Consider the following 13,948-nt stretch of genomic DNA (forward strand, 5'->3'; position numbering starts at 1 on the left):
GTGGACAAGCTAGAGGGACAACATCTGGTGTCCTACAGACGAATCCCAAAGGTGACAAACACATTGCAGTGCATCAAGAGGTTAGTGCACTTGTTCTTGATCTAATATGTCAAAGCCATACTTGATTATAGATTAAAATTTCATCCAAGAAAACCAAGATGAATTTTGCTACGTATCCATGCACCTGCACTATATAAGGAGCATGTATTCCTGTGACAACATTTGTTAAAGTTTTGGCTCTAAAACTTCTTCAACTTTATGCTCTTCCTTCACCCTCTTCTTCAATTTTTTATCTTTAATTTCCTCTAGCCAGGATATTTTTCTAACATTCTAAATAAAAATTTGTTTTAAATGACCTTTTAAAATACTTAATATAACAAAATTATTAGATTGTCAATAGATAATAGAATTGTGGGAACCAAATACATGCAACTCTTGAAAATTTGGTGTATTTTGGAAAGAATTTAATATGGGGTGGAATGAGTGGTATGTGTGGAAGGGATAAAATTTATAGTATAGATTGCAGTTTCAAATGTATGAGACAAGTATTTTTATAATACAGAAGCATGGTGCAAAAGTGCTTGTCCAATTTCTACTATGTGCCGGTGTTTGTGCTCAACTCATCCATTTTACTCCGGTGTATAGGAACAAGACACTCATTGAGTAATCCCATTATCACATAAATAATTTTATTAGAGTCTAAACTTTTCACTCGAATCATATTAGAGTTCTATTTTAATTCTTTCATTCCATTTTGATCCAATTTTGATTCAGTATTTACCATGTAAGGCAAAATCCAAATAATCATTGAGTTTGAAAGTGTTATATAATTATTTTATTATAAATGCTGAGACAAAAGGAGTTGCCGTTGTTCCTTTAATAGTGCCATTATACTGTTTCTCCAATAGTATCATCCTTTTTTTTTTTAAAAAAAAAAAAAAACCCAAAATTAATGCACATTTTAAAAAGGTTATTTGGTCATTTCAATTTTTATGGACTTTACAATTGACTACTTTACTATTGTCACATCGATTTTTTTCCTTTAACTTTTGTGTTTTTTTTTTTATTTATAAAATTATTATTACTAATTTATTTTGATTATATATCAATTTTAATTTTAATTTTTTATTTATTTATTTAACTCTAATTATGATTCAAATTTAAAATTGCATAATTTTTTTTAGAATAAATCCAATATGGTACAATATTAGTATCGATATGAGATTCATTGAGGGTGCGACAAGGAAGTCACGAAATTAAATGGAATAAATAAAAGGATTCTAAATATTTATAAATTGAGTTACTTTAAAGAAGTTGTAGAAAGATTTCTGAAAAAACTCCCGCCGCGTATAATAAATTAGAGAGTGCCATAAATATTATGCTTAGGGACCTTGGATGACACTAGCTAATTATCACTTTAATTTCAATGAATTTTGATGTAAAATTTAAGAATTAAATTGAAATTTTAACCAAATAAATTAAAAAAAAAGTATGTTAGTTATTTATACTTTTATTGTAATAGTTATAAATTATACCCAGCTCATACCAAAATAACTAATTAATTAATTCATTCATTTTTATGTAAAATTTCATTATATATAGTTAAATCTAAGAAGAATAATATGTAATAAATGTTTTCAAAGAGTTGTTAGATAAACATTGGAATTTTTTTTTTATTAGAAGATAAACATTAAGATCGTCCTCTTTCAAATTTAATTCTCAAATAGAATTGCACTTCAAATCCCACAAAGATTGGGAAATCAAAAAAGAATAATGTGTAATAATTATTCCAAAAAAATTTTCAGATAAACATGTTTATTAGGAACTTTTTTTTTTATTTAAACAGAAGATAAACATTGAAACTTCATCTTTCAAATCCAATTCTCAGATAGAATTATGTTTAGAATCCCATAAAGATTAGGTAATCACTTAGAATCCCAAAAAGATTAGGAAATAATCCCAAAGTTAGGAAATCAAACACAAACTCGCTCCCTATATATTTCCCCACAATTAAAACCGAAAATCAACATCTATTCTGATAACACAGAAAAGAGAGAAAAAAAAAAAACAAGAAAGAAAGAGAGCAAAAATGGAATCACAACGCAACAAGGAACCACCACTCTGCGCTAATGGCTGTGGCTTCTATGGAACAGTACAGAATCGGAATTTATGCTCCAAGTGTTATGAAGAATACCAACAGCAAGAAGAGAATGCTTCTAGTTTCTTACATGGGAAAGTTAAATGCTCAAGGTTGCTGAAGCATCATCAGCGTAGTATATTACTGACAGAAGTGTCGAATGTCTCTCCAAAATTTAGAAGAGGTGGTAGAAAGGAAAAGGGCTGGGCTTGATCCCTGATAAGGAAGGTACCATTAACTACTAAGCTGGACAAATTGCTAAAGATTGAGAAAATTTTAGAAATATGAACTGATACCAGAGTTGTTGTTTGGATATTATAGCTTGTCAAGTTTTCATTTAGTCATCTAGTGGTGGTAACTGTTTTAGGTCAAGGCTCTGTTTCATTTTTATGTTTTCTGTCCTCAGTTGTTTTTGTTGGTTTGATTTTGTGTGGGGTTTGTGGTTGGTGCTCCCTTAGGTTTGGGTGTATGAGGGATTGCCTTGAAAGGTCTTAGTTTGGAGCCCTTCCCTGCCCTCTGTTTCCCTTCCTTTTCCATTAATAAAATTTTCTTTTTTGCTTATAAAAAAAATAATAAAAATAAAAGCAGCGACTTCCTTAATAGCCCAGCTTTCTTTGGCTGCTGAAACTATTGTTGTAGAATCAAGTGATGAAGCTGTTTCAGAAAGCACAAGGAATCGGTGCTAGGATTAATGGGGTTCAACTGACGTTGTGGGAATGTGTTTTAATCAAGCAAATTGATGGCATCAGAAAAACTCATCTTGAAATTTATGGTTGATCAAATACCAGCTTGTCCTTCAATTAGGCTGAGGCAAAAATCTGCGTAGATGACTTTTCTTTCAAACTGTGAAATCCCAGCTAGAGGCCAAAATAAATCTTCCCCAAAGGTAGAAGAAACTAAACAAACCTATTTAAAAAAAAAATTAAGAAAATTAACTAGAAGAAAATTAAGAGAACACAAGAATAAAAGAGGAAAAGGCTGTCGCCAGTCAAACAAAGGCGCCCAGTAGCCCTTGAAATCAAGAAAACAAAAAAAAAAAAAAAAAGGACCTGCAAAGAAAAAACTAAAGAGAGAGCTAGAAAAGAAAGCTTAAACAATATTTTATTGAATTCCTTCAGCTTCGTTGATGCAACCTCCAGGGGATCAAAAACAATTTAAAAACTGACAGCTTTTAAATTAGAATTTGTTACCCATACTCAAACAGTATTCATAATATTTGGGATGTGGACAAAAATATTGTGAAGCTATGAGAATGATGAGAGGCAAATAGGGAAAATAAGGGAAGAATTGAACAGTTTCATGCATGAGAAGATGACAATTTTTCAATTGTCGTAGCCAATGCAGGTTTTCTTAACCTTATTCTTGTTATAATCAATAGTTTGACCTAAAATATTGCTATAGAAAGTCTTTTGGAAAGCTGCTTTTGAACAACTCTAATTTGGTTTCTATTACTTGTTTATTCACTGAGAAATTCAAGCTCCATTGTTTTAAGGGTAAATTATTTTCACGATCACTTTCACTCAAAAGCTCTTCAATTTGTAAAAAATTTAATTTTTGAATTTAATTATGATAGCAATTAAAGATTTTGGTAAGCAAAGAAATCACTATATATTTAATTAAAAATTGTTTTTCTATATATATATATATATATATATATATATATATATATATATGGCTTTGAACTTGGAACGTGTAGAAGAGTGTGGAAATTCTCTCTCTGTTCCCAGGTCATTTTGATATGGTATTTCGGTTCTCTCTTTCTCTCTCGGTCTCTCTTTCTTTACTTCAAGTTTTGAATTGAAAATTGATAGAAATTGTTTGATTGAACTTCAAGACAGTTGAAGAAGATACCAAGAAGCTCAAGCTCTATTCCTACTGGAGAAGCTCCTGCCCCACCCGCGTTCGGATTGCTCTCAATCTCAAAGGTTCTACTTCTTCTTCTTCTTCTTCTTTCTGTTTCATTGATAATAAATGAAGCATTTCAATTTGATTTCATTTTTGCAGGCCTAAGCTTTGACTATGTAGCTGTTAACATGGCCAAAGGGGAGCACTTGACTGCTGGTGAGAAACCCATATTTACTTGACAATTTTAAATATTAAGTTTTTATGTTTAAAGGAAAAAAAAAAAAGAAAAAAATTGTTGGTTGCCTGCAGAATATTTGAAACTCAATCCTCTTGGCTATGTGCCTGTGTTGGTGGATGGTGACACTGTTGTTTTCGACTCTTTTGCCATCTTAATGGTAAGTTTATTTTTTATTATTATTGTAAACTTTTGGGTTAATTCCAGAAACACAACTAAGGTTTTCTATAATAAATATTTTGGTTCTTATTAAGTAGCATCCAAAATGTATTTTGAAGCAAAGGTCAGTAGTGTTTCTTTTTTCACTTTTTGCTACCTTTTTTGCAATTAATCATAAATTTTTATGTTCCTTTCTTTCTCTGTTATTTTTTGGTGGGTTTAAATTGGTAATACATGTGTACAGTATCTCGATGACAAGTATCCACAGCACCCATTGCTGCCTCATGATCTTCAGAAAAAAGCTATTAATTACCAGGTTAAATCGCATTTCTTTAGCAATTAAATTGCAAATTGTGTATGTCTTATGTGTTTATCTTATGTTAGTATCCTGTTTCTTGATTTACTTGCACTTGACATAGTTTATTTGTCCTTGCCTTTATGTTTTTGCCTCTTTTCACTGCTATAATCGTTTTTCTTTAATCACCTCTGGTGTAGGTAGCAAATATTGTTTCCTCAAGAATACAGCCACTTCAGAATCAACCTATGCTAGTGAGTTTCCAATTGGGATTATTGCATCTAAGTAGCTCAATTAAGAGGAAGTATTGCATCCAATTTTACAAGGTACAACTTAGCAGCCCCATTTGGATTATCTGTGTTTTTCTGGGGTCTCTCTTTTTGCAGAATTTTGTAGAGGGAAAAGTTGGTCTTGATGAGAAGCTTGCTTGGGCTCAATATCACATAGGCAAAGGCTTTGCAGGTAAGATCTACTAAGCCACAGCTGAACACTTCCATCTATTCAAAGCATTTAAATAATAAAGATAGCTGTAAATTTTAAACAGTTGAGTTGTTGATAAAAATTCTGAAAAAAAGAAAAAAAAAAATCATTGGAAAAAAAAGAAGAAGATATAAATTCCTTTCTAATTTATAGGTTGGCATAACATATTAGATTTACAATTGATTCACATTTCTGGCGTGTGAAACTTTTTCTGTGACTTCCAATTATCTAAAAGCAAAGACATAAGCTACCTTAAGTTACAATCTTAACACAAATATCCATCTAAGCATCATCATCTTATCAAACTGTTAATTGGACTACTTGTATGGTATTGGCAGACAGACAACAGATACATAATTTCAACTGAACACATGAGAAATGTCTCAAAATATTGGTTTGTGGGACACATTGATTTCAAATCTACACCATGTATCATAAGTCATAGATTTGTCATTGGTAGACCACATCGAGAACATTCTGTGACAAGGTGAATTCTAAAATGATTTTAATAAATCTTTAATAACTAATCTGATTTGACAGTGCAATGCACATATCCACTGAGCATTTCTTAATTGTTAAGTGATGAAGTGAAGAGCTCATATGGATTATTGGATTACCTTTAGTTTTATTGTTTTTGAGAAGCTCAGGGCAGGTGCATACTTTGTTGCTTAATCAGTTGATCATTGTCTTAGCTTTTTCAATAATAAAACTAAACAGTGTTAATATCAGATACAAGTCAATATAGAAGGCCTATAAATTTAGTTATTTTGCATCTAATTCAGCCTTCAAAGAATTCCACTTTTAACATCTGATTGTTTGTGCTTCTTTATCGGAATTTTGGTTTGATTGCTGCTCGTGCCGGTCTCTGCACTTGAGAAGCTGCTGAAAGATCATGCTGGAAGATATGCAACTGGAGATGAAGTTTTCCCGGTTTATTTTTTATTTTTTATTTTTTATTTTTTTTTTATGCCTCTGTCTTTCTTATAGAATATACAGAATTTTTCTGCACACACTTCTACAAAGATGGGATATAAAGGGTTCTGCCAATCTATCATAATTTTATGAAATGGGAAAATATATCCTACCCACATCTTTTCTGCGAGAGAAGTGTAATGTGGACTTGTTATTTTTGTTACATCATCTGTAGATAGAAAAGGAAAGGTACACAATTCTATGCACAAGTAGAAAGTGATATTTGTCAAGTCAAAAGCTAAAATTTACTGGTACATTATTTATGTAACCGAAGGATTTGTTTGATTAGCACATGCACCAGTGAGGATTACTGATTAGCTAATGGACATATTGACTAAAAAGGAAAAAATTATTTACTGGCTTAAATAATATGAATGGCACCATCTGGTCTCAAAACTTGGATTGAGCTTCTGGGATTACATTATGGAATTGGAGCACTAGAAGTTAGGATTTGACAGGGAGTGGTGAAAATTTAAATTGCATGTGGCACAATAATAAACTCATATCTACTATAGAATGACAATTTGTGTTAAATTATTTGGTGATTTGACTATTTTCTTGAATTTTATGTTTGCAGGCAGACATATTTCTAGCAGCACAGATTCATCCAGCAATTAAAAAATTCAATGTAGATATGGTAGTATTCGATTCCCGAGTTCTTGTAGTAGTCATATCAGATTATGATTAAGCGGCTAATATATATATATATATATATATATATATATATATAAAATGAAAATTAGTCTGTAATGAAAAGAGAAGAGAAGTAAATTCTACTGTATGAATGAAACTGGAGGGTCTTTGACTTTTAGCTACTAATTTTTGCTGTAAATATCATTGGGGCTTTATCTGTTTTCCGTCACACTCATAGCAACCTTTGGACTCCCTATCTAATTGTTCTGAAGAGTTTCTTCTTCCTCACTTATTTGTGCAGACTCAGTTCCCTCTTCTACTGAGGTTGTATGCAGCATACAATGAGATACAATCCTTCCAGAACGCTATGCCTGAGAAACAGCCAGATACCCCTCCATCCAGCACCAGTTAAATCAATTGTAGATTTTGAAGGTACAAAGAAGAACAGTAGAAGCATAATGAGTAATATGTGGCTGAAAGTGGAGTTTCTAGTTTATTTTCTTTTCTGTTGTGTAATGTGCTTGCAGCAGAATTTTATTGATCCTGAAGTTCTTATTTTGACCAGTTTAACATCAATGATCAAATGAGCACTAATTCCACTTTGTAGGCTATCAATTGTCGAGAATTGAAAGAAATTCTTAGGTAAATTTTTAACTGTTCTTAAATTATGAATGATACGCCATAAATCTATTATAGCCACATGATAAACTTTTAAATTTAGTGCCAATCCCTGCCATCTTTAGTCAAGAGTCTAACCATTAGGGGCTAAGGGATTACCCGAGTAGTTCAATCATACCCTCAAAAATTTCCAAAAAAAAAAAAAAAAAGAAAACAGAGGAGAAGAAAGAAAGAAACAGAGCTAAGGTTGTATTGGAATCTGGGAGAGCTAACACCAAGGAGGGCCAAGATTATCAAAGGGTAAAATCCATAGCTTCAGCTTTATGACTATGCAGAGGAGTGTGGCAACTCAATAAAGAATGGTAATTAATACATATGCATTAGGCCAGTAAATTTGCTGCCACTTGAAATGGCTTTTGCACCATAACCCGGAGGGAGGTGTCAAAATCCCAATGAATTATTTATTACATATCATCAAGAACTCAAAAACACCACAATGAAACAGAGCGATGTTTAAACTTATAATAAATACACCATTTTGAGTGGCTTTAATGGGATCTTAGAAAATGGAGGAGCAGCCACAGCAGCTAACCTCATAAATCAGCAAAAGCCGCAAAAATATCACCATCTATGTAATCATTATCTACCAAGCTGACCAAAAGGTGGCTGCTCTGCATCTGCAAAAATTTAACATTGTATGGTTAATAAAAATTGAATCCTTGCCAAAAGATCAAGTGTTCATGGGGAGGGCATGCAATTTTTGAAACAAGCTGAAAACGTGTGTACTCAAAATTGTAACAAGATACATCTTCAAGCAATTTTCTGGATGGATCATCCTCTGGGTACAAGGAAGCCCAACCTCTAGACAGGGTTTCAAAAGCCTCATCCTTCCACACATTGAAGCTGGCGGAATCAACCACAGTTGGTTGGATAATCTGTTTTGCTGGGAAGACTCCCAGGTTACCACATTCACATCATTTGGACCGACATTAGAAAGCAAAGTCCCTCCTTTGTTCACAGCTACATAGGTTATTAGAGGGAAGGACTTGCACTTGTCAACAAGAACTTGTAGCTTGTCAGTGGAGCAGAAGAACTCCAAATAAGCTTTCTGATAAACATATCCTTCTGGTCCTCCCCAACCTGCAGGCATAAAGCAAAAGTGGATAAATGAGATGTGTCCTATGTAATTTCACACCCAATTAAAATCTAAGTCTTATTTTCAGAAATATAAAACTCTAAACCCAGTTCCAATTTTCCACCGGGAAATCTGAATCTCATACTGAGAAACAAGATTTGCAACAGAAGAAATTCTAAACCGTTAACAAGAGCACAGGTGCCTTCTCTTAATCAGTAGCATTTAACTTACGAGATGGGCTAGCAGAATGCCCCCTCATTCTTTGAGAATCAGAAAGATTTTTTCAAGTTTGAATTTGTTCATTTGGAATCTGGGTTCTTCTACTTCATTTTTATTTATTTTTATTATTTTTTCCTCTCTTTTCTTTTTTTATTCCCTTCTGTCATTCCTTAGGTCCCATAGGTTTGATCCTGTAGAATCTATTTCGCAACCCCAAAGAACCCAGGGGAGGGGTGACTCAATGGAGTAACTTTAACATTACACCAAAGCCACCCTCTTATAACAGAACCAAAAACCAAACAAAATTTAAAACACCGCTCAAATCTTAATCATTTTATATATAGCAGCATCCACAATGTGATGATTATATTTTTTTATTAAGAATCCTTCATTGCCTATTGCAATTAAAAATTAAGCAACCCTATATGAATAGGAGGAAAATTTGTGCTGCAAAACCCAACAGAAGCACTTCCAAAATTTTATGATCATCAAAGTTCAAGTAATATAATGGCCTATATGTTCTTTTGATTTGTCAGGTGCTTTGTACATGTCTTGTAAATTTTTGAAACATGATTCTTGTGGTGTATTAGAGGACATAAAACACATAAGCACGCCTTTTTACTTACCAACAGATGGAGAATCAGATTTTTCCCCATTGACAGCTAGTTGACTATTGATAGTCAAGAATCCCTTCAAATTGATCTTCCCAGTTGTTCATTAATGATCTTTGACTCTGGTTGAAGGCCATCCAATTCTGACCAAGGGATAATTTTCAACTTCCCAAGGCAATGTTTTTTAAATTTCTGATATTCAAAAATTGCAAATGACATGAGCATGTGTTGTCATAATCGACTGGATTAAAAGAAGAAGAGAGCGCAGCTGATAACTTATTATGAGTAGAAAGTACGTCAAGAATATCTTCAATACTATTCAATGGAGTTGCACATTCATCGTGAAGTTTCTTGTCACGGGCATGTGCTTGCATGAACTGCCCAAAAAATTAATGGCTTGAGTTACATAAAGAAGGAAAAATCACAAAGCTAATACTTGAGAGCAATATTGCCACTGGAAGCAATCAAAGAAACTCCTAGCCCTACAACACACCCGTTTGGGATTGCAGTTGGGGGGTTAAAAAAAACACATTTTGAAAAAGCATCATTCTAGCTGCTGTTGGGAAAAAAACTATTCAGTTGTTTTGGTGTTCTAATGACTAAAACATGTCAAATTTAATTTTAAACTAATTTTTATTACCCTCTAACTAATACATTTTAGGAGTTAATTTTCTTAACAGTAACACCAACACCTATGCCAAAGAAATCAATCTCTTAAAATCTACTTGCCCTATCCAGTGACATTACTCACAAGAGCAAAAGTCATGGGGAAGATCAAGTTCAATGGAGGAGGACAAGAGGATGCTTGATGTGAAATCACAAATATAATTGAGTCAAACTAGTCCAACTTAAATCGCAAATTATTCAAATTTGAGTCAAGAATAATTGGACTCAAACTTAAACACCTTTCAAGGTTGGGTTTATGTTTGGTAGATTACTTGGAGAGAGAATACCGACTACTAATACGCCAAAATAGGAAAAAAAAAATTCTGATCAATTTTTACATACCTGTCCAACATTTGCTTTTTTGCTCTGTTTGGACTATGATGTTGCAGAAGCTCACATATTAAAATGATGGAGATTTGTTAGAGTAAGCCGCTAGGTAGCTATATGTACACATATAAGAAAACCCCCTCTAATATGCATCACTATATTTTGCTATCCCAGTTTCTGTGCCAGAAATGATGCCACAGCAACTCTGCTTTTAGTGAACAAACTAGATCATAAGAATTACACCACATAGATGACAGACGCTATTAAGATAAAATTAATTGTATAAGAAATTTATCAAAAGATTCATATCAACAAATATAGTATAGTGATTGTGCACCTGATAGTTAGTTAAAGCACCATAGGATGGATTGCAAGAATCCTCCCATCGGCCATGTGGGTACTTCTCCGAGCCCATGGTTCTTGATAGTTGATATGTAGCTCTTGGGATGATTAGCCCTATGATCATTGGCTAGAAATATTAGACATTTTAAAACAGGGCTTTTCCTATAATGCCTTCATTAAGTGACAAATCCTGGCCGAAAATACAATATTTCATGTGAATTGCATACCAAAATATTGGATAAACATCTTCCTTTGCACGGAAAACATTTGCAGGGCGTCACCATGGTAATGACCCTGTTATCTTGGACTCATCAATCGAACCAAGATTCTAACATTGAAAGTCCCTAGTTAGACATAAACATAGGCAACTATTTTGAAGATGATTATTATGAACATTTCAAACCTGAATAACGAATTGGACGTAAGAAAGAAACCATTAATACAGCCAATGCTTATTTCTCCGTGTTTAGAGTGTAATGATGCAATATCTTAATGCCATGAGCTAAAATCTTCTTGCACATTTTTGTTCCAAGGTGAATTCCATAGGCTTTGATTGCTTCCTCATTGTCCTTAATAGGCTCCAATGCAGAAGTAACCTCAGCTGGTATCTATAATATGTAATTAAATGTAATTAATATTTATGTGGCAGAGCAACCATAAATAACTTTGCATATGCATATTTATATGTCATGGCTCTGAAGAGTTTCTTCTTCATCAATTATTTGTGAAGAATCAGTTCCCTCTTCTACTGAGGTTGTATACAGCATAAAATGAGATACCATCGTTCCATAATGCTATGCCAGAGAAGCAGCCAGATACCCCTCCATCCAGTACCAATTAAATCAATTGTAGATTCTGAAGTTAAAGGTACAACACAGACTAGTAGAAGCATAATGAGTAATATGTAATTGAAAGTTGAGTTTCTAGTTTATTTTCTTTTCTGTTGTGTAAGGTGCTTGTAGCAGAATTTTATTGATCAGGTGGGTGGCAATAAATGACTTTGTTTTTATTTTTATATTCCTGTAGTTCTTATTTTGACCGGTTTAAGATCAATGATCAAATGTGCACTGATTCCACTTTGTAGGCTATCAATTGTCGACAATTGAAAGAAATTCTTAGGTGAAATTTTTAACTTTTTCTTCAATTATGAATAATATGTTATAAGTCTATTTGTATATTCATGTCCCGTAGTTCTTATTTCTAGTCTAGTCCTCATAGTACTCAAGAGAGTTGTTGGATGGTTCTTGAACAAGAGAAGATGATGAGATTCATGATTCACGTACTTGAGATATGATATTTTAAACATAAAAATAATAAATTTCCATGATGATTTTTATATGTTCAAGTTCAACTATGTTTTATTTGACCATATAATAAGGAGTAACTGAATAAGAAATAATCAAAGAACCTTGATATAGATAAGTAACACATACATTTCTTGTTTTAGCTGTGTTTTTACTCACACATTAGAAGGGGAAAAATCACAGATTTTTTTTTTTTTAAGGTTTCATAAATCAAGTTGGTTGTAGAGAAAAGCATAGGAAAATGGATAAGCATTGTTGAAAGGATTACCTAGAGATTGTAATTTTGTGAAACGGATGTTCGCAAGAAGAAAGAAGGCACTTGTGTTTTTATATGGGTGATGAGGATTTGAAAAATATCACAAATTGAGAACGCGACACATAATTGATCATTTTCTCGAGAATGTACTGATCTTTTCCTTTTTGTTATTTTCTTTATTTTTCTTTTCTTTGGGGCGTATCTCACATATTCATATGCCTATTTCTTTTAAAATATGGAATTAATTTCCCCTAAATTAAAAGTTTTGGAGTTATTTAGACCAAAAGATGAATTTGGGCTCATTTAACTTTTGAAAAAAGTTCAAGAACTTATTTAGACTTATTTTGATGAATTTTTATAAAGGAAAAAAATTATTAATTTGCATAAAAAAAATTGGCAGAAGGCCTATTTTGGCCCTTAAAGTATGGATCAACAGTCAAATAAGTTCTAAAAGTGTTTCAAGGTCCAAACGAGCCTTTCAAAATTTTAAAAATGATCAAATAAGTTCTTCAAAATTTAAAAATAGATCAAATAAGCCGTTTTAGTATTTTAGGGATAAATAAACCCTTTAACTTTTAAAAATAGATAAAAAAGACTGAATTATAATTTGCCTCTAATATAAAATCCAGTTAAGGCCGTGCATGATGATTTTCTAGCCTATGAGGTCCTCATAAGCAATCATGCATATCTACTTTGCAACATACCAGTAAGTACTTGTTGTAACCTGTAGCAAACAGAATTATTTTTTGCCGAATAATTCAAAAAGTTTCTTATAATTTTCGTCATAGTTTTTGTAAAGAAGCTTCTTGAATTATTCGGCAAAGAACAACTTATCATTCTGCTCTAGGTTACAGTAGATACTTTCCAGGATGTTGCAAATTCGACACCCATGGTTGCTGATAAGGACCTCATGCACTAGAAGATCTTCGTGCATTGCCTTGACTAGATTTATATTAGAGACAAGTTATAATTCAATATTTTTTTATATGTTTTTAAAAGTTAAAGATCTTATTTGATCTATTTTTAAAAATTTGAAAGACTTATTTGATTTTTTTTTTTTTAAGTTGAAGGGTTTAATTGGACTCGAAACACTTTAAGAAATTGTATGACTATTTTGTATAACTTAAAGAGTCTAAATATGCCTTTTACCAAAAAAAAAATTATTAAATTATGCCTTTTAAAACAGTTCTCTCTAATTTCTTAGAGAGAGAAATTTCTCTCTTGTTCTTTTATTTTCTACGAGTTCAGCTCATTGTCTATAGATCCTTCTAGCCTTTCCCTTCCCCTTCAAGCAGGGAAAGGTCCTTCCTTGGCTTGTTGTGGGTTCCCTACCTTTGTAGGTTAGGACTTATATATTTTTGGTGGTTTTTCTCTTTTGGTTGTAGATCTTAAGCTCATTTGTGAGTTTTTTTTTTTTTTTTTTGGATTTGTAGTTGCATGTTTATAAAGTGGTTTAAACTTGTACTCCTAGGAGAATGTTACTTTAACTATTGTGGGAGAGGGGTGGGTTCTTGTTAGTAGTATGCCCTAGAGCATATCTGTGACACCCTTACCCGGTCTGATGTAGCCAAGCAAGACATGCCACGCAGTGTACCGGAACACCCTATTTTAATTTAATCATTTTTTTATTCTTCCTAATTTATTTTTTTCATAGTTATGAAGTACAATTTATGAAATATAATTCATTTAAGTCATTTATTGAAATTATAATTTA

The 13,948-nt window shown here is 32.6% G+C and overlaps 1 protein-coding gene and 1 pseudogene across 1 annotated transcript; one reads left to right on the forward strand and one right to left on the reverse strand.

Moving 5' to 3' along the window:
• Positions 1 to 2,089: 2,089 nt before the first annotated feature.
• On the forward strand, positions 2,090 to 7,278 carry LOC131177932 (glutathione S-transferase zeta class-like). Its single transcript, XM_058143108.1, has 10 exons — positions 2,090 to 2,299; positions 3,972 to 4,062; positions 4,142 to 4,198; positions 4,292 to 4,377; positions 4,621 to 4,692; positions 4,872 to 4,925; positions 5,058 to 5,130; positions 6,017 to 6,081; positions 6,701 to 6,760; positions 7,058 to 7,278. The coding sequence occupies exons 1-10, from the start codon at positions 2,090 to 2,092 to the stop codon at positions 7,166 to 7,168; spliced, it is 879 nt and encodes a 292-aa protein (XP_057999091.1). The 3' UTR covers positions 7,169 to 7,278.
• A 689-nt stretch (positions 7,279 to 7,967) lies between these two features.
• Positions 7,968 to 13,168, reverse strand: LOC131177933 (methylenetetrahydrofolate reductase (NADH) 2-like; annotated as a pseudogene).
• Positions 13,169 to 13,948: the final 780 nt, after the last annotated feature.

Source organism: Hevea brasiliensis, chromosome 2 (assembly GCF_030052815.1).
Source record: "Hevea brasiliensis isolate MT/VB/25A 57/8 chromosome 2, ASM3005281v1, whole genome shotgun sequence".
Classification (NCBI taxonomy): Eukaryota; Viridiplantae; Streptophyta; class Magnoliopsida; order Malpighiales; family Euphorbiaceae; genus Hevea; species Hevea brasiliensis.

What these genes read in the sequence shown, in the direction of transcription:
- LOC131177932 (XM_058143108.1), top strand. Translation starts at nt 2,090, where the DNA reads ATGGAATCACAACGCAACAAGGAACCACCACTCTGCGCTAATGGCTGT. An exon ending in AGGGGAGCACTTGACTGCTG is followed by an intron (nt 4,199 to 4,291) that starts GTGAGAAACCCA and finishes GGTTGCCTGCAG; the next exon opens with AATATTTGAAACTCAATCCT. An exon ending in AAAAATTCAATGTAGATATG is followed by an intron (nt 6,761 to 7,057) that starts GTAGTATTCGAT and finishes TTATTTGTGCAG; the next exon opens with ACTCAGTTCCCTCTTCTACT.